We start from the raw sequence: 23,116 nt of genomic DNA on the forward strand, positions 1-23,116 counted from the left end.
TTTCACCAGGTCCTAGTGTTCTCCTATTTGGTCTGACTTGGTAAGCCATTACTATACATCTAGGAAGCATGTATGCCTAAAGATAAATAAGACCCCTGGGAAAGATTTCTCCCATGCCCCAACCCCACCTCAGAACAAGGGGTGTCTGACCTTACTGTCTTTGAGGGAGGATTTGTGATCAGCTATAGCCAGTGGAGGTTCATGTGCCAGAAGAGACAGCTGAGACTTGGAGCGTTGTCGGATGGAAGCTCTGGAAAACACAGCAAGACAGGACAGGCTTGTAGATGGCAAGCAGATTGCAAAGGGACTCAGCTGGTATCCTGGTTTATACCACACATCAAGTCAAGAGAAATGTTTGGTGGGTCACATGACAACCAGGGCAAGGGAGCTTCCAACTTGAGTCTGATGAAGTTTCTCTTGTGTCAGAATAAGTTGGGTAGATTTCTCTTGACCCCCAAGCTCTGTCACTAGTGGATCCATACTCAGTGTGTAACCAGGGAGGGAGAGGATGGAATGAGCAATGTTTCCCATTTACCTACTAAAAACAGCTCGGAACTCAAATGTCTTCAGAGCCCACATGGTTCTGCCAGCCCCTACCATGGCAAAGGTGATGGTTGGGCATTTGTATTTCCTTCTGGATTAGGGTATAGTTTCTAGGCTCTCTGTTTGTCTCTATGTCTCTCTCCCTTTCCCTCTCTTTATCCCTCTTCCTATCTTTCTCCCCTTTAGGGTGATGTCACCTGGATACAAGTGAGATAACAGAAAGAAAAATAGGGTTCCTTGTGAGACAACCTCCAGGTTTTGTAGATCGCATGACAACCAGGCCAAGGAGCTTCCAAGTTAGGTTGGATGAAGTTTATCTCCAGGTAATGTACTGCTCACAGAAATGAATCAACAACCATCTTACTGAGACAGACTTTAGCTTAATGCATTTGTTCATTCAGCTGCAGTTTGTTATGTTCCTACCTCATGGAAAAATCCAATGTTAGGTGCTAGCAGAAACTTAAAGACTAGTCATCTTTCTCAAGGAGTTTAGACTCTACAGGAGAATAAGGTATATAATCAAAGCTAGTGTGAAGGAAAGTCTGGTGGGTGCTGTGTGGAAGTTTTGAATAGGTAAAGCTGAGTTTTGAGGACTTAGTTTGACATAGTACAAGGTAAGGAGAGAGATAGTGGAGGTGAGGGGAGCATGTCAATTGTTCCAACTCTAGACAGAATGATTTCATGCCCCTTATTATTTGTATGCAGGGGAAATTAGACTAAAACAAATGCCAAGACGGTGTCTGTCACCATCCAGACTTTCCGAGAAATCAATAATATGTCAACTTCATTATGCTAATTTTGTCCTGTACTGTATGAATGACTACCCTCTTAATCACCTATGTTCAACACTATGCATTTGCAGAAGTCGCATGTCTTCTTTAATTTTTCACATTCAAACTCTTGCCATATCTCATTATGACCAAGCACAAAATCACTCTTGAAACCTGATTCCCTGTCCCTAACCTAACCTGAGATATTGAATTCATTCTCACTCACTCTGATATGTAGAGGATGCATATGGAGTTATTCCTTTGGGCTAGGTAATGAACACTAGGACATCTCCAGACTATGAAGAATAGGCTGTGTCACCTGGAGTGATTATGGAGTGTCATAGATTGTATGTTATGAGTGAGACTCAAAATCATAGGTCTAATCAAATTCACAGCAATTGACACCAAGGTAGGAATATACAAGAAAGGAGAGAATGTCAATATTCAATTGAGTATTCAACTTCTAGATCTATACATAAGAAGACTTGTCTATGAATTCCTTCAGATTTCTACTATCTTAACCTTGTACTTTTTAAATCTCCCTCTTTTCTTTTCCTCAAATTCCTCCACCTCTCTAGGATAGACTGTTATGAGACTATGAACAGTAAGTGGGCTCTGCCTCCCAGCTAGTCCTCAGTCTGGTTTATCAGAAACGCTATGGTAAGATTCCATCACATTCCTGACCAGAACTTATACAGCACTCTCTTTAAGAAATCCTCACTTAGTCAAAAATTGTGTACCACTTTTTATTGCAAAGAAAAAGAGCTAATTTGGTGAAATAAATGTTCTTTCTCTCTTTTTTCAACATTATTATTTAGAAAATTATTTTCTGTTGCCAACCAGCTTGTTTTTGAACGTAAAATATATTGCTGAAGAAAGACTCAGCTGTTAGAAGACTACAGCCCAAGAAGCAAGATACAAATTAACATTTCATCTAGTCATCATCCAGGAGAAAATCCTGTCAGAGCAAACAATGAGATATTTTTAATAGAACTCCTTATTCAAAGTTATAAATCCTTCTCTGCAAGAGGTTAATAGCTACTTTTTGAGTGCAGATTGTCTTTCTGGGTATTTTTTTTTAGTACTAGTTATTAAAATGTAGAACTTGTGGGAAGTGTAGCCAGATAAGAGACACCTGTGTGAAAATGGTTATTTCTTTCTCATCATAAACTACTTTGAACAGTCAGAATTTTGTTCTTAAAAATAAATAAAACATTTACTTGTTTGCTGACATGACCACAAGATACATGTTATTCTAACTCAAAATCAGAGAGAGGTACCCAGACATTTTTGTGTTTAAGAGAAGTAGTCATCTTCAAGTTGTGAATCATGTCTTTTACTCATGATTAAACACGCTGTCAGGATCAAACATAGTCCCACATGTCTATAAAACTTGCCTAATAATTCTAGTAATTTTTATATCTTATACTATATAGAGTAATTACTCTATATACTTACTAATTACTCTATATATTACATAAAGTAATTCAAAGCTATTGCTGTTTTCCAGCTCAATAAAACTAACACTCCTTAAATTATTTTCTTTTTCTGTAGTAGATTTCTTTCTGAAAACAAAACAAAATAACCAAGCCTGAAAATCTAGACTATAAAGATAAAATACATTAGTGTAAATAAGAAAATCTATGTTTGAAATACATGAAGATACTTTTTAGTAAATTCTTTGAAAATTACCAATAAATAAACTCACTTTGACTACATGAAGTTGTTATCAGAATGTTCTATTTTAAGCAAACTTAATTAACTTCCTTCAGGAAAAGAGCAGCCATCTTGAATGAGCTAGTCCTATACTAAGTCGTTGCTTTGAGCACAGTCTTGTATTTAATGTCTTAGAAATGGTAAGGCCAATGGCAAAGAGATGCATCAACTGTAACTTATTACTAGTTTTCTGATTGAAGCAGAAAAAGTCTTAACCATATTTTTATGAAAACAGACAAATATTTCTGGAGAGATTTTTTTAATACATAACTTTTAACGCCAGAAAATTTTTTAGTAACATTCTTAAGCCAACATAAATGATGATTTGTACAGTCTCACTAACAGCACACTCCAAAATATGTTTTGAAAGTGAATATGTACAAATGTAAGTCCAGGAAAATAAATATCTCATTAGAGGACATCCTCTTTAAAAGCTTAAACATCCATTTTAGTCCATCCAGTTAAGAAATGATTTAAGTCCAAACGCATCACTCTGGGAACAGAAGTATTAGTAGTTTAATTGCCTCTCACTAAAGATAAAGAACAGAGCTAAACAGATGAAGATGACCTTCATATAGGAGTGTTTCAAACTGGTTAAGTTTGGTGGGGAAAGAGTAGGTGCTTGGCAGTTTGTTTGTTTGTTTGTTTATAATTGTTTATAAGTTTTCTCCCGAGATACAGTTTCATGTGGTAGTCTAAGCTAGCTTTGATTGTGCAATCTTGCTACTTCAGCCTCCCAAAGATATGGATATGCACCACAGTGCCAAGTTAACATAGTAGTTTTTAAAATCCAGATTCTAGGGAGTGGAGAGATGGCTCAGTGGGTAAGAGCCTTTTGCTGCTCTCCAGGTTTAAATTCCCAGCACCCACATGGTGGTTCACAACCATTTGTAACTCCAGACTCAGAGAGTCCAATTCCCTCTTCAGGCCTCTGTAGTCACCAGGCACACACAAAATACATACAGGCAAAACATCCATGCATATACCATTAAAATTAAAACAAATAAAATAAAATCTCTATTCTAAGCTCAATAATAGGAGAGCCCTCCAGCATGGTCCTCTCTCAACAGACTGAAAAGACCAAGTTAAACCCATTGACATATTCTTATATCATAGGACCTGGAGTCTGCTATAGGGTTTCCTTCTTGGACCTGAGATATTGCCAAAGCACCACATGTGCAGAAGGCTCTTAAAAATAAAAAAAAAAAAAAAAAAAAAAAAACCTTCAAAATCATATGGCTTGTGCTTACCTTAAACTATCCCGATAGCTGCCTCTGGAAAAGCTCCTCTCAAGTGTACCACCTTCAGTTGCATCTTTTCCTATTTAACACATGAGCCATTCCTTAGAACACACAATAAGCATGGCCTTATTTACACAGAAATTTCTGGTTGCCTACAAGGTAATTACTGCATTGGATACCCAGACATCTTGTTGACTTATTGCAATAAAATAAATTAATAAAAACTTGAAATTTGTCCAACATGCTAAAAAAAACCAAAATACTCAGTAAGATTGACTTGTGTGAAATGGCTGCTGGCTGTTTTTTTCTATAGACATAAGACTCTTTTAGTATGAATTTTAAAAAAAATAATAATTTCCATTCATTCTCCTGGCCCTCTGGGCTTCTCCTCTACCCACCCCCACACCTGATCCTGTTCACCTTTTCCCTTCCCCATCTCCTCTCCCACCCAGATCCCTCCCTCCTGCTACCTCCCATGATTATTTTCTTCCCCCTTCTAAATATGATTGAAGCCTCCTCACTTGGGTCTTTCTGTGTGTTACACTTCTTATGGTCTGTGGGTTGTATCCTAGGTTTTCTGTACTTTCTGGCTAATATGCATTTGTCAGTGAGTACATACCATGCATGTCCTTTTGGATTTGGGTTAGGAGAGAAGCCCAGAGGGCCAGGAGAATGAATGGAAATATTCAGCCTTGAGAAGACAGAGAAGTGCGGACCCTCTAGAAAGTACCAGAGACCTTGGAGTTGGGTGACATTAGCTAAAATGCCCAAAAATGGGGAGAGGGAACTCAGAGAGTCCACCTCCAGTAGATAGGCAGGGCCTCAAGTGAAGGGACCAGGTTACTAACCCATAGTCAAAATGTCTGACCCAGAATTGTTCCTGTCTAAAACAACTACCGGGACAAAAATGGAGAAAAGACTGAAGGAAAGGCAGTCCAATGGCCAGCCCAACTTGGGATCCATCTCATGGCAGGGAACCAAGACCTGACACTATTACTGATGCTATGATGTGCTTATAGATGGGAGCCTAGCATGGCTGTCCCTACCAGCAGCTCACTGAGACAGAAGAAGATACTTCACCCAACCATTAGACTGAAGTCGGGGACCCCTATGGTTGAATTAGGGAAAGGACTGAAGAAGTTGAAGGGGAGGGCAATCCCATAGGAATACCAGCAGTCTCAACTAACCCAGACCCCAGGGAGCTCCCAGAACCTGAGCCACCAACCAGGAGCATACACTGGCTGATCTGAGGCCCTTGACACATATATAGCAGAGGACTGCCTGGTCTGGCCTCAGTGGTAAAAGATGCACTTAATCCTCAAGAGACTTGAGACCCCAGTAAAGGGGGAGGCTTGTTGGAGGGGGAGCACCCCCTCAGAGGCAAGGGGGAGGATGAATGGGAGGAGGAACTGTGGGAGGGGGTACTGGGAAGAGAGAGCAACAGCTGGAATGTAAATAAATAAATAAAATTAATTAATTAATTAATTAATGGAAAACCAGCAAACTTTCAAAACTTTCTTAGATTTTATGTGTTAAACATGCAATAGTTATGCCTAATTCTGTACATGAGTCCATGGGAAATGGTGAAGAAAGTCAAAAGTGGGTGATTAATTAGCTCTGTATAACCACTAAGTCCGAAAGTTCAGATGGAGAAAAGGAAGGCATAGTAAGGTCTGGAGTGTCTATCTCCATTTGAAAGTAAGTGCTAAACATTTAGTCATTGTTTAATTCATGCAATAATAATGAGAATCCTTCCTATGCCTGACACATCTAGGCAGCCTTTTCTACTTAAAAAATAATGGTAGAATTGAAAGCCAAAACCCTTGGGTTTAGTTAGCTCTGTGACTTGATCAGATAACTTAGCCTTCTTTGTTTTATTTTTTTTCACTTATCAACTGCATAATGTTTGCTGGGCTTTGCATGAATAATCAATGCATACTCACAAGCATATAAATTCATTCGTCACCATAAATGTTAATTATTTAGTAGAATATACAGGCCAAAGAGAAAGAGATACTTGCCCTTTTTGCCTGTTTCTTTAAGGGCATTATCTCCTTGGCTTTGCAGGGTCACAAGCATGAAGTAGACACCTTTTCTTTCTAACAGCTCTTCATGGGTGCCTCTTTCCACAGCTGCTCCATGCTCAAAACCAACGATCACATCTGCAGCTCTGACTGTTGACAGGCGATGGGCAACCGAGATGATTGTGTGTCCATGTTGGATCTGTAAGACGACAAGACGTACTCTTAAACCAGACTATAGGTCAGCGCCAATGCCAACCTTCATACTATCCCTGAGCTCACAAGGAAGTCTGCTTTGGATCCTAGGAATATCCTTACCCAGGCTGTGCATATATCAGAAGTAGTCATCAGTTTCTTGTAGCCATAAGTCACATCACAGATTGACCTTATTGTGGTAATTAATCAATAGTTTAATAAAATGGGGATGAATCATGTTGCACTTCATAGGAGTTTTAATTTTATGTTGCATCTTTGGTGAGTAAATCATAACCGTGTTCTATTCATCACTAAATAGATGGTAATTGACCGATATTTTATAAATTTTCAGACTGAATATATTGACCTGCTAGTTTTACTCCCTTCTTGAAGGACCTGTAAAGATGAATTGACTTTCCACAAACCTTATTCAGTGCTCTCTGTACTCTGGCTTCACTCTCATTGTCCAGTGCCGAAGTAGCCATGTCCAGAAGCAGGATCTTGGGATTCCGTATAAGGGCTCGGGCGATGGCTATCCTCTGCTTCTGTCCACCACTCATCTGGCCTCCTCCTTCTCCAACAAGGGTGTCAAATTTCTAGGAATCATGAGGAAGATGAATTTGATGGCTTCAGACAGCAATCCAGTATCCCTTCTAAGTTTTTTCTCCAGTGTGAATTTTTACAGGTCCAACTTTTACTGAAAGAAATACCCTTTTCCGAAAGAACTAGCCAATCAATATTTGTATGTGAGATAATGATTACATTGAACTGTGTGAATGTCTCTTTTTAGTTCATGCTTAAATGAAAATTGTCAGCCAAAATGAAAATTGATCAATCTTGAAACTCCATCCTAGGGGACTTAAGTCACATTCCAGTCTTTTCTCTTTTTTCCTACTGAACACAAAGCAAAACATAATACTAAAGTTGTCTTTATATTATGAACAAAAGATAAAGCTAGTTTTATACTCCTGCTGTCACAGCTAGTCCTGACCTAATATCCCACAGAACTAAGTCCACATCGAAATTTAACAATGGAGTATTAGAAGTCAGATTCTTGACTTTCAGAGTATCAGCTAATAAGGGTTAAGCTCCTTACCACAGATAAAAAAAAAAAGCATGGTGCTAAAATTCTACATATATCATCTCATGTAGTCCTCACAGAACCTCAGGGGGCAAGTAGTATAATTTGTCGTAATGGTTGAACAAGGAAATTTTGAACACAAAGGGTTAAACTAGCCTGCCTGAAGCTCATAGAGCTAGAAGGTGGAGAAGCTGGTTTGATATTGAGACAGAATCATTCTAAAGCATTAGTCTCATTAGCTACTAGTCTATAGCATCCTCATAATGACAATGCTATCAAAACAGTGATGTAGAAGGTGTGGTGTTTGGATGAAAATTGCTTCCATAAACTCAGAGGGAGTGGCATCGTTTAAAAGGATTAGTATGTGTGGCCTTGTTGGAGTAGGTGTGGCCTTATTGGAGGAAGCGTGTCACTGGAGGTTGGGGGGGGGTGTGCTTTGAGGTTTCAGAAGCTCAGGTCAGACCCAGTGGCTCTCTATCTTCCCACTACCTGTGGATTCATATGTATAACTCTCAGCTAACTCTCCAGCACCATGTCTCTCTGTGTGTCACCATGCTTCAAGTCATGAACATAATGGACTAAACCTTTGAACTGTAAGCTAGCCCCTGTTGAATGTTGTCCTTTATAAGTGTTGCTGTGGTCATGGTGTCTCTTCACAGCAATAAAACCCTAAGACAAAGGGGGCATGAGATATTTTCAAGGTCAGTGTCTCTGGAACTGGATCTGTTGTGACTTTCCTTTTTAGATATTGTATATATTGTAATATACACACATATATGTATATATATTATATATATATAACATATATAATATATATATTAGAATTTGACCTCACAGAACACTATTCTTCATCTGCAGATGCACATAATAGTAGTTGCTACTGACAAAGTTGGTTGTGAGAGTTAAATGAACTAATACATGGGAAGTACTAGAACAAAGCCTGCCATGTATTAAAAGCCATACTTATATCATTAGTAATCGCCTTGTGATGTAAAGATCATAATGTCAAACATAGACGTGGTGATCATAAAAGAATGGAGACATAATGAAGAACTCTTGAATTTACAAGGTTCATGTCTAAAAGCAACAGTAGTTAAGCTGTGTAAGCATAAGAAAACCAAAGCACGCGGGCAGTGGTAGTTATGGTCTAGATCTTAAATGTTCTCTGCAATGGCTAATGTTGCCAACTTGATGAATTTGAAACCCCCTAGGAGACACACATTTGGGCACTTTTGAGGGTACCTCCAGAAATGGTAATCTGTGAATGACCACTCTCCCCTGAGCTGGGATGAAAAACAAAACAAAACAAAACAAATAAAAAGCCAGCTCAGCCCAAACATTCATCTCTCTGTTTCCTGTCCACACATAAGTGTGATCAGCCATGTCGTGTTCATACCATCATGCTAACCTGGCCATGTTTACACCACCATGCTAACCCTGCCATGTTCACACCACCATGCTAACCCTGCCAAGTTCATCCACCATGCTAACCCTGCCATGTTCACACCACCATGCTAACCCTGCCAAGTTCATCCACCATGCTAACCCTGCCATGTTCATCCACCATGCTAACCCTGCCATGTTCACACTACCATGCTAACCCTGCTATGTTCATCCACCATGCTAACCCTGCCATGTTCACACCACCATGCTAACCCTGCCATGTTCATCCACCATGCTAACCCTGCCATGTTGGACCGTATCCTCAAACTGTTAGAAATCCTTCCTCTCTGAAGTTGCTTCTAATCAAGTTTTTTCTTTTTTTCTTTTTTCTTTTTTACCATCTTGTGACATTATTGAGAGCCAATAGAACCTTTAAAAGTAACTGTGGGAGGAAGTTAATCCACTGAATAGGGATGGGGCTGAGGGATGGTGGATATATCCTTGAAACAGACATTATGACTCTAGCCCTTCCTCTCTCTCTTTCTGCCTCTTGGCTTCTGAAAGGTGAGTTGTCATGCTCTACTATGGCCTCCCCCACTGTGATGTTCTATCTTGCCACGAGCAAGGGAAACAGCTGACCTTTAGAGCCTCCGAAACCACAGGCCTGGATAAATTTTCCTCCTTATAACTTGTTATTCTTGGATAGTTTGTCAAAGTAACTGAAAAGTGATTAATAAGCAAAACCAAATATTTCTTAAGCACTGCTTCATGACAAATATTGCAAAATTTTCAATATGTGCTTAATAGATAGACCAAGAAATTATATCTATACCAAAGGGACATTTTTTTAAAAGAGAGAGCTCTACTTTCATAGATGCCAACCATATAGACAATGTATTTTTACATGAAAGGAAAAGCATAGGACATTTCTAGGCATAAATCTAGAGTGTGCCACTAAGAGTTTAAGGATTGAGGATTCAAATGAAAAGAACTAATTCTTCCTTTGATGACTTCTGCACTCTCCTGGACTGTAGGTAGGGTACCTGTGGCAGGGCCATAATGAAGTTGTATGCATTAGCATCCTTGGCAGCTTGGATTATGTCTTCCATTGTTGCATCTTCTCGGCCAAAACGGATGTTTTCTGCGATAGTGGTGGAGAACAGAACTGGCTCCTGTTCCACAACCCCAATTTGATCTCTCAGCCACCGGATGTTAAGAGAACGAATGTCATGGCCATCCAGAGTCACCTAGAGAGCAGAAGAGCATCACACAACTTGGTGTCCTTCAAGCTTTGGAACCATAAAGTTAGGTGATGCTTGGCCACTGGGAAGAATAACCAGAGTATAAGAAGACCATAATAAAAACGATTTCCATGGAAGTGGGCCTGTTGTACAACGATGTCAGTGTGCAATTGAATTGAGTTTAGCTGTACAGAAATTCATTGTAGAAACATAGACAGTGTAAAAGTCACTTAATTTCTCACTGCTAGCCTCAGAATGAGCATATTTTTAATTTCTTAAGACAGTAAACAGTTGTTCACCAGACTCTGAATATGTTTGTTGACTTTTGGCTTGTGTCCAAAAAAAAATGGGGCTTAAAAAGATACAATAAAAGTAAACAGTATTTCCTGCCAGTGGCAATACCTGCAGGAATGCCTCAACAGATGTTGGCATTTTTAGAAGAGTATTGCTGGTTAGTATTGCTCTTTCATATTTGAGAACTGCTGACATACTGTAGATGTTGTAGAATATAAACTTGAAAACACAGACATTGAGGGAATAATAGGTATCTTTGCTTTATGCTCTCTGGTGGGATTGTTCTGTAAGCAGATGAATAAGCAGCTGTGTCCCTCACAAAGCTATAATGAACCAAAGTGAAAAGGAAGGCGTCCAGACAGTATCTGTCTGTCAGAACTTGGAATTTCAGAGCATACTAGTGCTTTCTTCTAAACAGGATGTAAAATTCATTCCAAGTTATTCTTTCTCCATCCTACCTGCCTAGAACTCATATGTAACTGTGATATAGCTACCTTCCCAAGTATATTGCCAGGTGTGTGTGTGTTTGTGTGTGTGTGTGTGTGTGTGTGTGTGTGTGTTCTCAGAACACACAGGCAATGTGATATGACCTATGACAACTGGTAACGGTGGATTCATTTACATGGTTTACACTTCTATGACCAGGCCTTAAGGGAAGGTGATATTTTTAAAAAGAAACCAAGCAGTGTCTTCCTACCTGTCCCCAAATACAAGTTAAAACAGAAGGGTGTTTTGCTTCAGCTTTGTTTTCTTTCTCAGTAATATAGTCAAGCAGGAGTTTGTTTGCAAATGAAAGATGTGTAAGCATTTTTGTTTATTTCAAATAAAATATATTTGTATTATTTGTCAAAAAAGTAAACAGTAGCCTCCATCTTGTATGTGTGCTTTATAGTAAATCTTGCTTTTAAATCTGGTTCATCAAATAACACTTTGCTGCTCAAAGCAGTTGAAACTATAAATGTGAACAAACTAAAAATGTGAACAAAGAAAGGAAGGAAGGAAGGAAGGAAGGAAGGAAGGAAAAGAAATAAAAAAAGCAAGCAAGCAAGCATTATAGGAAAATGTTAAATGCCATTAATTTTTAAAAAATCAGTTCGACAACACCACCACTTGTATTCCCTTGCCCCTCCATGTTGAGAAGTTTCTGGAAATACACACCATGCCTTCACAGGGGTCATAGAATCTCTGAATGAGCTGTAGTGCTGTACTCTTCCCAGCCCCACTGGATCCCACCAGAGCTGTAGTTTCCCCTGGCTTAATGACCATGCAGAGGTTATTTAAAATCTGGGGAAGAAAGAACATTTTTAAAAAAGTTTATAATGTCATTGTACACTTAACCAAGCAATGAGACCATACACAGGACGCTTCTCGAGGATTTGTGTCCTGTATCTATGCCTCCTGCATAAGTGCGAATGTGTATGCGTGTTTACTTATGCTCCTCAGCACTGTCCACATATATCTATCCATCAACAACAAAAGAAGACTGTCTGGAAAGAGGCTTTGCCATTAGCATGTTGCTTTATAGCTGTGCCCAACAATAAAGATGATAATGTAATAACCCCAGTAAGTAAGCAAGGGTCACCTTTAAATTTATGCCTCAAACTCTAATTTAAAATACATCTGACATACTGGGATACCCCAAAGAGTCAATCTCAATTAGTTAAATAAGAAGCTCCTGTAAGTCACAAGTGTAATGATAATTCATGGACTGATGGTCAGTATTAAACCAATTTGATGATGTTTGAATGGTATGTGAGTATATTATTTGGATAAGTTTTCCTAATAAATGTGTGTGCTGTGTTTTTAGGTCTAAAGCCCTGTGAAGGGCATGGACTAAATGTTAGTAGGTGAAATAGGATTTAGTTTTGTGAATATAATGAAAATATCAATAAAAGGAAAACAGAGATGCTAAGTTCTGGATGAATACAAGCATTATTTCAAAGCTAGTTCATTCAAGAGAGCTGATTGGACTTTCCTGTAGAGTGGAGTTACCTCTAATGATATTGCCTCATAAGTGCTAGAAAACAGTATATCTCCCTTACTGTGTGCCCTGGACAATCACGGAGCCCAAGATGCAAGAGAGTGACAACACCATGTGGCCTTCCTACAAGGACTAATGCAAAGCTGCTCACAGCTGCTAGCTCTGCTGGTCACACTGCCTCCCTCACTCCGCACCAGCTTCTGTGGTTTCCAAGGATATGGTGATTGAAAGCCGTGCTACCTGATTGTTTTGATTGCCTTACCACATACCTAGAATGGCAGGATCTGTCACTCATTTCAACAGAGGATCACATGTCTCAGCCTGTGCCTCATGCCAGACCGTGTTCCACCCAGAGAGATTTGCACATTATAATCATCACTAAGACATTCACCGTGTCCCTAAGTTGGCACAATACCAAAGGACACTTCCAGAGAAACACATTCCTGTCCTCTGTTCCAGAAAACGGAGTCAGCACTTAGAAAACAGTGTGTGGATCTGGAAATGAATTACTCAAGAGCCAAAAACATCAGGCCAAAGGTAGACACTCACCATCACATCTGGCCGAGACGGATAGTGGAAGGTCACATTGTGGAACTCGATTTCACCCTTGACTCGGTCAAGCTTGTAGCCATCTCCTGACATGCAGTCGATGACGGGTTGCTGGAGTGCAAAGATATTGTACTTGTGACAATGCATACCACGTGCATGTTGTATCCATCTTGATATTGGTTAACGCACAAAGTAAAACTGGGGCTGGAGAGATACCTCAGTAGTTAAAAGCACTCACTGCTCCTGCAAAGGACCCCGGCTCAATTCCCAGCACCCCATGATAATCACAATCATCCATAACTTTGTTGCCAAGGCTTCTGATATTCCCTTTCTCTTTTGACTTCCACAAGCACCAGGGATACATGTAGTGCACACACATACATGCAGGCAAAATACACACAAAAGTAAAATGAATGAATCTAATAAAAAATTTTAAAGCATAACCTTTCTGGGTAAAATATTGCAGAGATGTATAAAGATAAATCACTTCAATATTCCATATTTACAAGAGTGATACCAGTTACTACTTACTGTTGAGGTTGTTGAGTTACTATCATATTATTATTATATTACAATATACTATTATTGAATGTGACTTTGATACAATAGCAGAGAGTTTTATTTAATTGATATTATTTGTTACATTATTACCATAAGCCTATAGATTGCTGATATTATATAATATTATAAAACCATTGTTTATTGACACATAATGAACAATACTAATATGGTTAGTATTCATTGTAATGTATTATATTACTGGGATGATGGGAGGCAAAGTACAAAGTGTTTTAATGTACTCTTTGCATTTACATTATTGCAATATTCTAGTTAGACAGGGGGGAACCTCTGAGAGTGTTTCCTGCCCAGGGTAATATAGCTGGCCAGCTAGGCTGGGGCTGCTAACACATTTGGCAGGCAATGCAGATGATGAACAAAGTTAAGTGTCCACAAAATGTCCCATATCACCAACTTTCAGCTGTACCCTGACCTCACTCTGCTGTTACTAACGAGACTGCTCTAAAACAACCATTCTGGCTAACCAGACAAGGAAGAGGGCCACCTGTTCCTCTTAGGACATTCCAGGTTCAAGTTTGTCCATCATCCACAGTAGTAATAGGAATTCATGACGATAGCCCCCTCAGAGGATATACTGGAGTCTATTTCCTTTTTCTCAAGTGTTTAATAAGAATAATAAAATAAAATGTAAATGTCTTAATTCTCAGTTGATTTCACAGAAGCTTTGCAGGCATCACTTGATTTGAGACTGTGACAGTCCTAAGGAGAAGGTAACATTAGAAAAGTTCAAAAGGGTTAAAAAAGATGGCTCAGTGGTTAAGAGCACTGACTATTCTTCCAGAAGTCCCAAGTTCAATTCCCACCATGTGGTTACATGGTGGCTCACAACCATCTGTGATGGGATCTGATGCCCTCTTTTGGTGTGTCTGAAGATAACTATAGGGTAGTCATACACATAAAATAAATAAATAATTGTTTAAAAGAAAAGATCAAAAGGCTGGAGCGATGGCTCAGTCATTACTTGCTCTTCAGAGGACCCAAATTCAGACCCCAGCTCCCACAATGGGAGACTCATGAAGTCTTTAACATTTCTGACTTGCATGCATATGCACAGACAGACAGACACATATACAAACACACAATAAAAAAACAAAAATAAAACAAATCTTTTTCAAAGGGAAAATATCAACATATTAGAATATGTTGGTCATGGAACTCACAACACAAAACAGTTTCCTCGAGTAAATAACAATCTTATTGTAGCCAAAACCAACAATAACAACAACAACAAAAAATCCACTCATAGTTCAGGTGACCCATGGCTCTTGGTCTATGGTCTATGGCTATGTCCCAGTAAAAGTGTATTTATGAAAAAAATGGATAAGGAATATATTTACACCAGTGACTCTTTTACTGAGTCACTGGAGTCTTCAATTGAAGACCAGGGGTCAAACCTTGGCTTAGCCTGGCTTTATATAAAAGAGAAAAAACAACAGAGTCCTATCTTCCCCCTTCTGTTCTTGGTCTGTGGTTACCTGACAGGATTTTCAATGTATGTCTATAAATTAACCAATAACATTCACCCAGGGATACCAAGGTCCTTTATAAATTTAAAGAGACTTCCTGCTAGAAGACCATCCGAGCTCATAGGCATGACCATAAGTCTTTTCCCATTCCTCCAGCCTTTGCCCTGGCTGACTTAGTTCATACCCATTGGACTTTCTTAACTCCTTGAGTCCATCAAGCTCTTTCTCAATCTAGATGTTTCTCAACCAGGAATTCCTTTTTTTGTTCTTACTTCCCATGTCCCCCATTAAAGACTCCTCCCACTAGCCAGTCATACCACATTGTCACACCTATTTTATCTCTTTTATTGGATTTAGTACTGTCTGATGTTATCTTTAGATGTTTATTTTCTGCTGTATGTGGTAGTGCATGCCTTTAATCCCGACACACACACACACACTCCAGAGGCAGGTGGATCTCAGGGCCAGGTCTATGTAGTGAGTACCAGACTAGCCAGGACAACATGGTGAGACCCTGTCTCAAAGAAATTTTTTTTTTTAATGGGCATCTCCCAGTATAAGTATGACAGCAGGAACATAAAGTGCCCCAGCTATTAGGACCCATTCAAGTACATACCGCATTAACTATTTCCTTTGACTTTTACGTACCCTGTCTATTGTTTGAAAAATGCTGGTAGCTGCTGAACACCCAGTGGAGAAGGTTTCCAAGCAAGAAGATGCTTGGCCAATATTCATAGCTGCTACTATGACACAGAGGAAAATCTGAAAACAAAAACAAAAAGCCAGCTCATAATTTGCATACATTTTTGCCAGTTTGTAGACAATGACATTTATGATTGGAATATCCGGATGAATTCTTAAGATTTCTCAGAAATATTTTAAAAGTTAAGTAGTTTAAGGGCTTTCAGAAATATATAGAATTTGTTTTGCTTTGTAAAGCATTTCTCCATAGTTATACTTTAAAATACCATTCTTTTCCCCTTCTACAGAGTGGAAGAACTGAGTGAGTGATACAAACAGGCAGATAACAGCAGATCTTGGCTAAGCTTTTTTAAGACCACCCTCTCCAGCGACCTCCTAAGTCTTACTGTGCCCTAGATCTGAGCCCAGCAAACACATTCTATAAAAGCCCACTAGTAAATAACTCAGGCCATATGGGTTTTGAATCCATGTGTACACAGACCACATGGTACACAAGCAAGTGTAGCAATGTATAAATAAATGAATGACCATGGCTATGTCCCAGTAAAAGTGTATTTATGACAAAAAATGGATAAGTAATATATTTACACCAGTGACTCTTTTACTGAGTCACTGGAGTCTTCAATTGAAGACCAGGGGTCAAACCTTGGCTTAGCCTGGCTTTATATAAAAGCTATTGCCGCAAGCAATTTTCTCTATGGAGGTTCTTAGAGAAGCCAGAAGTGAGAGTAGACAGACTCATGTCCAATATGATTGCAGTAGATGGCACACATCCCAGGCAAGATGGTCTCACCAGAAATACCATAGCTTATCCTTGTGCATAGGAAGGTAAGAAGAAACTAATGCATGGGTCACCCTTCTAGGGAGTTATGATTTGTATCTCTTACTACATAGAACTGGAGGCAGGAAAGCCCACTAATGGGACAGTCCTAAGTCACTGAGACCTGAGCTCGAGTCATACTTGATGCCCCCTAGCACATATTAATTAACCTCATGGCTGCCTTTCATTTTTGTAGTAGTAGAATCATGGCACCAATCGCAGAATTAAGTAATACATATTATTTATGGTAATTACATTAAACACCTTGCTCAGTGCCTGATGCCTTATATGCACCGAGGGAATATTGCTTTCTATTACTGCCATTATTCTTTATTACTGAAACCTGAAATGTAAATAAAAACCCAAGATTTCATTCAGTTCCTCTTCATCTTTCCCTAATAGACCAGAAAGCAAGTTTTTATCTGTACACAAGTGATACTAATTACAGCAATCTATGTGAGCTGCTTCTCATTTACACCCAAAGCACTCATAATAATTTTGTGCACCACAATATGTGCTAGATTAATTTGATTGTTAATTAGATTAGTGGCTTAAAACATTGAACTCAACTCAAGAAACTCAAGAGTACTCAGCTTTCATAATTGCTGTGTAGAAATATAACCAAGAACACACACACACACACACACGAGAGAGAGAGAGAGAGAGAGAGAGAGAGAGAGAGAGAGAGATTATCATTTAAGAGAGTCTTAACAAAGAAGCAGCACTTATCCAGGCAATGTGTAAGCAGCTCATTATAGCAAGAAGCTGAGAATAAGAGGATTATAATTGATGACTAAAACATTAGAGACACACAGTATGCTATGTCCACACACAGTAAGTACTTTAAAAACCACAAAATGACAAACTCCTCAGAGAAGATCTAGCAGGTATATTCAAACAATGTTGTCAACTTCAAAGTCTATACAATCGAGTTACAAAACAAAGAAGTGCCCCTCAAAATCTCAATATTTTAAGTAAATTTAGAAATTTTGTTGGCCCATGTTCATAGCTTTCTTTGGCTACTTATAAAATGTGGGTGGCAGGCTGAACATAACATGATAGATGGTCTCATGGTTGAATCCCCAGGAAACTTAAAAAACGAGAACCATAAAAGTAGAATCTAGTTGCTATGGTGTTGGGATGAGAATGGGCCTAATAGGCTCATATATTTGAATGCTTCCAACAGTTGGTAGAACTGTTTAGGAAGGATTAGGAGGTGTGGTCTTGTTGGAAGAGGTGTGTCACTGGTAGTGGGCTTTGAGGTTTCAAAAGTTGCCTTAGTCATGCTGCCACTTCATGGCAATAGAAAAGTAACTAAGACAGTTACTAAGGTGTTCTAGTTTGACTTCTTCTTGTTGTGACAAACATCATGACCAAAAACAATCTGAAAAGGAAAGAGTTTACTCAGCTTATAAGTCACAGTCTATTATTGAGGGAAGCTGGGCCAGGAACCTAAAGAATTGAAGCAGAGACCACAGAGGAACCATTTGTTTTCCATTGGCTTGTTCCCTAGACTTACTTAGCTTACTTTGTTCTATAACCCAGGACCATCTGTCTAAGTATGGCACCACCCACAGTGGGCTGTGCCCTCTGATGTCAATCAGCAATCAAAACCCTGGATCAAAACCATGCCCTACACATACCCACAGGCCAATCTGATGAAGGTAATTTCTCAACTGAGGGTCCTTTTCCAAGTGCATAAAGTTAACAACCGAAGCTATGATGCAGATATTTTTACTCCGAGCTTTCTATTGGAATTGTGTATCATTTAACTTTCAATTTACCAATTCATTTCTCCTCTGAACTTTTATTCATAAACCCCTCTTTCTTCTCATAGGCACGGAATAAAAGAACAATTTTGCACAGTGAAAGCATTTCTACAGAATGAACAGCCGAAGCTAACTTCAGCTACTGACACCCTTGATGGGTAAATGTATACAGCTTTTAAATTATTTTCATTACATTTTTTGTTTGTTTATTAGCGGGAGCTTGTGTGCTGACATGCAGGGGTTAAGGTGAAAGGAGGACCTGCCTGAATCAGTTACCGTCTCCCTTTTGAGTCTTGGGACTCGAACTCAGGTTTTTTTGCTTAGCAGAGCTATCTCGCCAGCACCGATGTCTAAAGCTTTTAGAAGCAATTACATCGATAAGGAGAAAGAAAGAACTTCATAGTCAGATATCAGACCTGTTAGGAGCCGCAGTAAGCGTGACAACATTCGCCATTACAAGATGGCTCGGGCATCCTGTGCTCCCACAAGTAAACAACTAACTGCGCAGGTGCAAAAGGCAAAAGCTCGTCAAAGTCACTGCCCATCCCGGGGCGTAATATGGGGTGATGAGTGAACAGCCAATCAGAAGTGAACACGCCACTCTAGGGTACATATAGCAGTGCCTTTCCCGGGCTTTGGGTCTTTTCCGATTCTGCTGATACAAGAATAAAGCCTTGCTGTAGTAACCACCCGAACACTGCCTCACGTGTCTCTTTCGCGGGCGAAGGGGACTCAAAAAGGGGTGCGGAACACAGACCTACAATACTTTAACTTTTTCAATGTGCGAAATTAGATCTAAGTTGAAGAGACAATTGGTAGGTCATGATACCATTAACACTTTCCATACTATCTTTCAAAATCTACATAACACCTGAACATGCGTTATCACATTCAGTATTTTTAAACAAAATCCAAAGCTATGCCAGCTCTCCATCCATCAACGACAAAGATGACTTAAAGCCATCCTGTTGCTTCCTTATCTTGCTCAGAATGGCATGTATTAGGTGATCATTCCTATTGACAATGCACAAGCTCTCCCGGTTCCCTTAGAGCTATGTTTGTAATAAACAGTGGATTTTTGAAGGATAAACTTTCATGTAATGAACTCCTGGTACTTTTCATTGTTAAAGCTAGTGCCTGTTTCATCAATAATCTTCAGCTGCAACATTTTATTTTATTTAAAAATCTGCTATGATGCAATTTCCAGCACCACAGCAAATGAAAAAAGTGTTGTTGTTGTTGCTGCTGCTGTCATTGGTTTTTGTCCACTGTGCTTTGAATGGATCTGGCACATAGCAAATGCCAGGTAAATGCTTATGGAGTGAATAACTCAAAGAACACTGCAAATTAAAGTGGCTATAACGTCCGTAGTGTCATAACATCCCACAAATGAATTGTGAAATGTGCTTGTATCACTTCTTTAGTCGAAGACATTGCATATCTTGCACTATTACTAACTTCACTATTATGACTTATTCATCTTTAGCTGAGGGGTCAATGACTTCCCATTTTTATGGTATAATTTCTTTTGGGATCAGCTGGAGGATCATTACTGTACAGCTGTAAAATTTTTAGTTAATTGACAATCGTTAAATTGCTAAAAGCCCACAGGTTCAACTTTTCACTAAAGTGTCCTAATATCATTGGCCCTGCAAATGGACATCAGCAAACTACTGAGGCTTTCTTCCCTAAGACATTAAGGGCATTAATCCTCAGGGCTACTATGATGACTTTTCTGACAAGCTAGCAAGAAAGACTATATATAGGGAACAAGAGCAAAGTACCTGGACCAGTGTCCCTGGTGTATACTCTTCTTCATCCAGGACAAGTGTGGAGCCATACCAGAAGGCCAGTGCATAACAGAAGAAAATGAGACACCACATGTACCCAGTGAAGAAGCCCATCACCATTCCTTTCCAAGTTCCCCAGCGCTGGGCATACACAAGATTTTTCTCATACCTGTAAACAGAAAAGGGTTGGCTCGATGCCAGGCTGAGCAGCTCAAGGCATAACATTTAATGTGAGTGTGTAAGAGTGTGAGTGTGCCTGTGGGTATATCTGTGTGTGTGTGTGTGTGTGTGAGAGAGAGAGAGAGAGAGAGAGAGAGAGAGAGAGAGAGAGAGAGAGAGAGAGAGCGTGTGGGTATGTCTGTCTCTCTGTGTGTTTTTATGTGTGTTTGTGTGTGTGTGTGTGCGTGTGTGTGTGCATGAGAGAGACAGAGAGACAGAGAGAGAGAGAGAGAGAGAGAGAGAGCACAGAAAAGAGAGAGGATGAGAGAGCCTGTGGGTAGGGTATGACTCTGTGTGTGTGTGTGTGTGTGTGTGTGTGTGTGCAAGAGAAAAAGACATAGAGAGAGTGGAAGAGAGAGGAAGAGAGAGCCTGTGGGTATGGTGTGTGTGTGTGTGTGTGTGTGTGTGTGTGTGTGTGTGTATGAGAGAGAGAGAGAGCCTGTGGGTATGTCTGTGTGTCTGTGTGTCTGCCTGTCTGTGTGTGTCTGTGTCTGCATTCACGATGAAGAATATCATTCAGTGATTATAGTCAATCCCCCAAACAAAGCCTCTGAAGTTGGTTGCAGCTTGGATGAGAGAAACAGTGGGGTAACTGTGGCCCCAAGAGAAAACAATTTTTAACAAATGCATTTGTTTGGGAGCTATTAAAATTATGTTGGAAAGGTTTTCTTGGAAGGTATATCATGTTTTCCGTCAGAAAGTAAGGCAATTATCTCCAAACCAACAGATTAAACTAGTCAGCATGGTGAATTCCAGGCCAATGAAGACCACATAGTGAGACTGTGTTAAAACCAAACAACCAACCATCCAACCAACCAACCAACCAAAAAGCTCAAAAAATATTAACTAAATTACAAAAATAAATGCATTTTTTCTTCCTTCCTTCCTTCCTTCCTTCCTTCCTTCCTTCCTTCCTTTCTTTCTTTCTTTTTTCCAAAACAGGGTTTCTCTGTATAGCCTTGGATATCTAGCTACTTGCTGTATAGTCAAGGCTGGTCTCAAACTCATGAGACTTCCTCCTCTGTCACCCAAGTACTGGAATTAAAGGTGTGCACCACCGCTGCCCTGATATAAAATCATAGTTTTGACAACTGAATCATTTTTGCAAATTAAGTTTTTACTTTTACTAAAAATCAGTCTCTAGAGTGATTTATCATAATTTACTGGTGTTAAATTTTGTTTGCTTAAATGAAAATTTATAAAAGTTATTAAGCGTATATATAACAACACAGTAGCTTCACAAAATATTCAATTAAATGTTCAATTTTAAAATGTTCAATCAAAGAAATGTTATGGGGGCTGTCAAGACAACCCAGTGAGTAAAGGCACCAAGTCCAAGGACTCAAGTCTGACCTCTAGGACCCACATAGTGGAAGAAGAGATCTGACTCCTGCAAGTTGTCCTCTGATCATCACACTGTCCTGAGCATGCAGTCCTCCCCTTTTCCCATAAAATAAATAAAATGTAATCTTAAAAATTGAAAAAAAAAATGGAATTGCATTTGAATCATGTTATCCCTTCCTTCCTTTTCTCTCCTTTTTCTTTTTCTTTCTTTCCTTCCTTCCTTCTTTCTTTCTTTTCTTCCTTTTTTTTGGCACAATAGATGAACAACCAATTTTAATAGATGCCACACAATTTCCTGTGTGGGATGACAGACATGAGTCAGGTCCCTTTAGTCTTTGAAGTTGTAAATTAAATTAAATTAAATTTTTTTTACTAATACATAAAAACGAAACATCATATATATAGTGATGGAATAAAATGTGATCTTTGATAAATGTACACATTGTATATTGTTTAAATCAGAATAGATGGATAGATAGATGATAGATAGATGATAGATAGATAGATAGATAGATAGATAGATAGATAGATAGATGAATTGTCTCAATCATTTATCAACTGGATGTGGGAGCAAACCAGTGATTCTAGACCTAGGGAGTCAGAGGTGGGAAGATTCCAAGTTTAGGAACAGCCTTAGCTACCTAGCAAGTCAAAGTCAGCCTGGGCTACCTAGTGAAAAAACAAAAACGCCCAATACAAACTTTCAAAATCCTTCTTTGCTTTTTGAAATATGCAGCACATTGCTATCTATAGTTGTACCGTGTAGTATTAGCATATCAGAACTTTGTCCTGACCGACCATAACTTCAAATCCTTTGGTTACCCTTTCTCTGCCCATCTCTCCCTGCTGCTCTGTGTAGTCTCTGGTAGCCATCACTCTACTCTTAATCTCTATGTTATCATCATAGAGGTTAGGACATTTGTAGATTCCTCACATATAAGTGCAATTGTGTAGATCTTCCTAACCCTTATTTTGTTCAACTACTCACATTGTTACAAATAACAAAATTTTGTTCCTTTTATGATCAAATTGTATTGTATTCCAATCTATTGATCAATTAACAGACACTAATGTCATCTCTATTCCTTAGCTCTCTTATAAACAGCACTACAGCAAACACAAGGGTGCAGATGCCTACTATATAGAGTGGTTTCATTTCCTTTGGGTATGTCCCCAGGAATAGGATTCTGCAATCACATGATTGTTCTTATTTTAATTTATTGAGGAACTTTTTAGGTGTTTTACATAATAGATCTATTCATTTGCATGCCTACCAATAGTGTGCAAGGGTTCCGCCTTATCCTTGTTGGCCATTTGCCAACAGCTATTCTTTTTTTTTATTGGATATTTTATTTATTTACAATACAGATGTCATTCCCTTTCTCCATTTCCCCTCCCTAGAACCCCCTATC

At 39.1% G+C, this 23,116-nt stretch overlaps 1 protein-coding gene across 3 annotated transcripts in view; it reads right to left on the reverse strand.

Annotated features, from left to right (window-relative positions):
- Abcb11 (ATP binding cassette subfamily B member 11) overlaps positions 1–23,116 on the reverse strand; it is a 93,041-nt gene that overhangs the window by 31,322 nt on the left and 38,603 nt on the right. For all 3 annotated transcript variants that reach the window (XM_034495608.2, XM_076928862.1, XM_076928861.1), the window contains 9 exons: positions 20,136–20,310; positions 15,709–15,822; positions 13,016–13,126; positions 11,644–11,769; positions 9,994–10,197; positions 6,912–7,082; positions 6,292–6,493; positions 4,280–4,349; positions 151–250 (listed from right to left, as the gene is read on the reverse strand). In XM_034495608.2, coding sequence (XP_034351499.1) covers positions 151–250; positions 4,280–4,349; positions 6,292–6,493; positions 6,912–7,082; positions 9,994–10,197; positions 11,644–11,769; positions 13,016–13,126; positions 15,709–15,822; positions 20,136–20,310 — 1,273 coding nt within the window. The remainder of the gene's footprint in view (positions 1–150; positions 251–4,279; positions 4,350–6,291; positions 6,494–6,911; positions 7,083–9,993; positions 10,198–11,643; positions 11,770–13,015; positions 13,127–15,708; positions 15,823–20,135; positions 20,311–23,116) is intronic.

The sequence above is a fragment of the Arvicanthis niloticus genome, chromosome 2 (genome assembly GCF_011762505.2).
Source record: "Arvicanthis niloticus isolate mArvNil1 chromosome 2, mArvNil1.pat.X, whole genome shotgun sequence".
NCBI lineage: Eukaryota > Metazoa > Chordata > Mammalia > Rodentia > Muridae > Arvicanthis > Arvicanthis niloticus.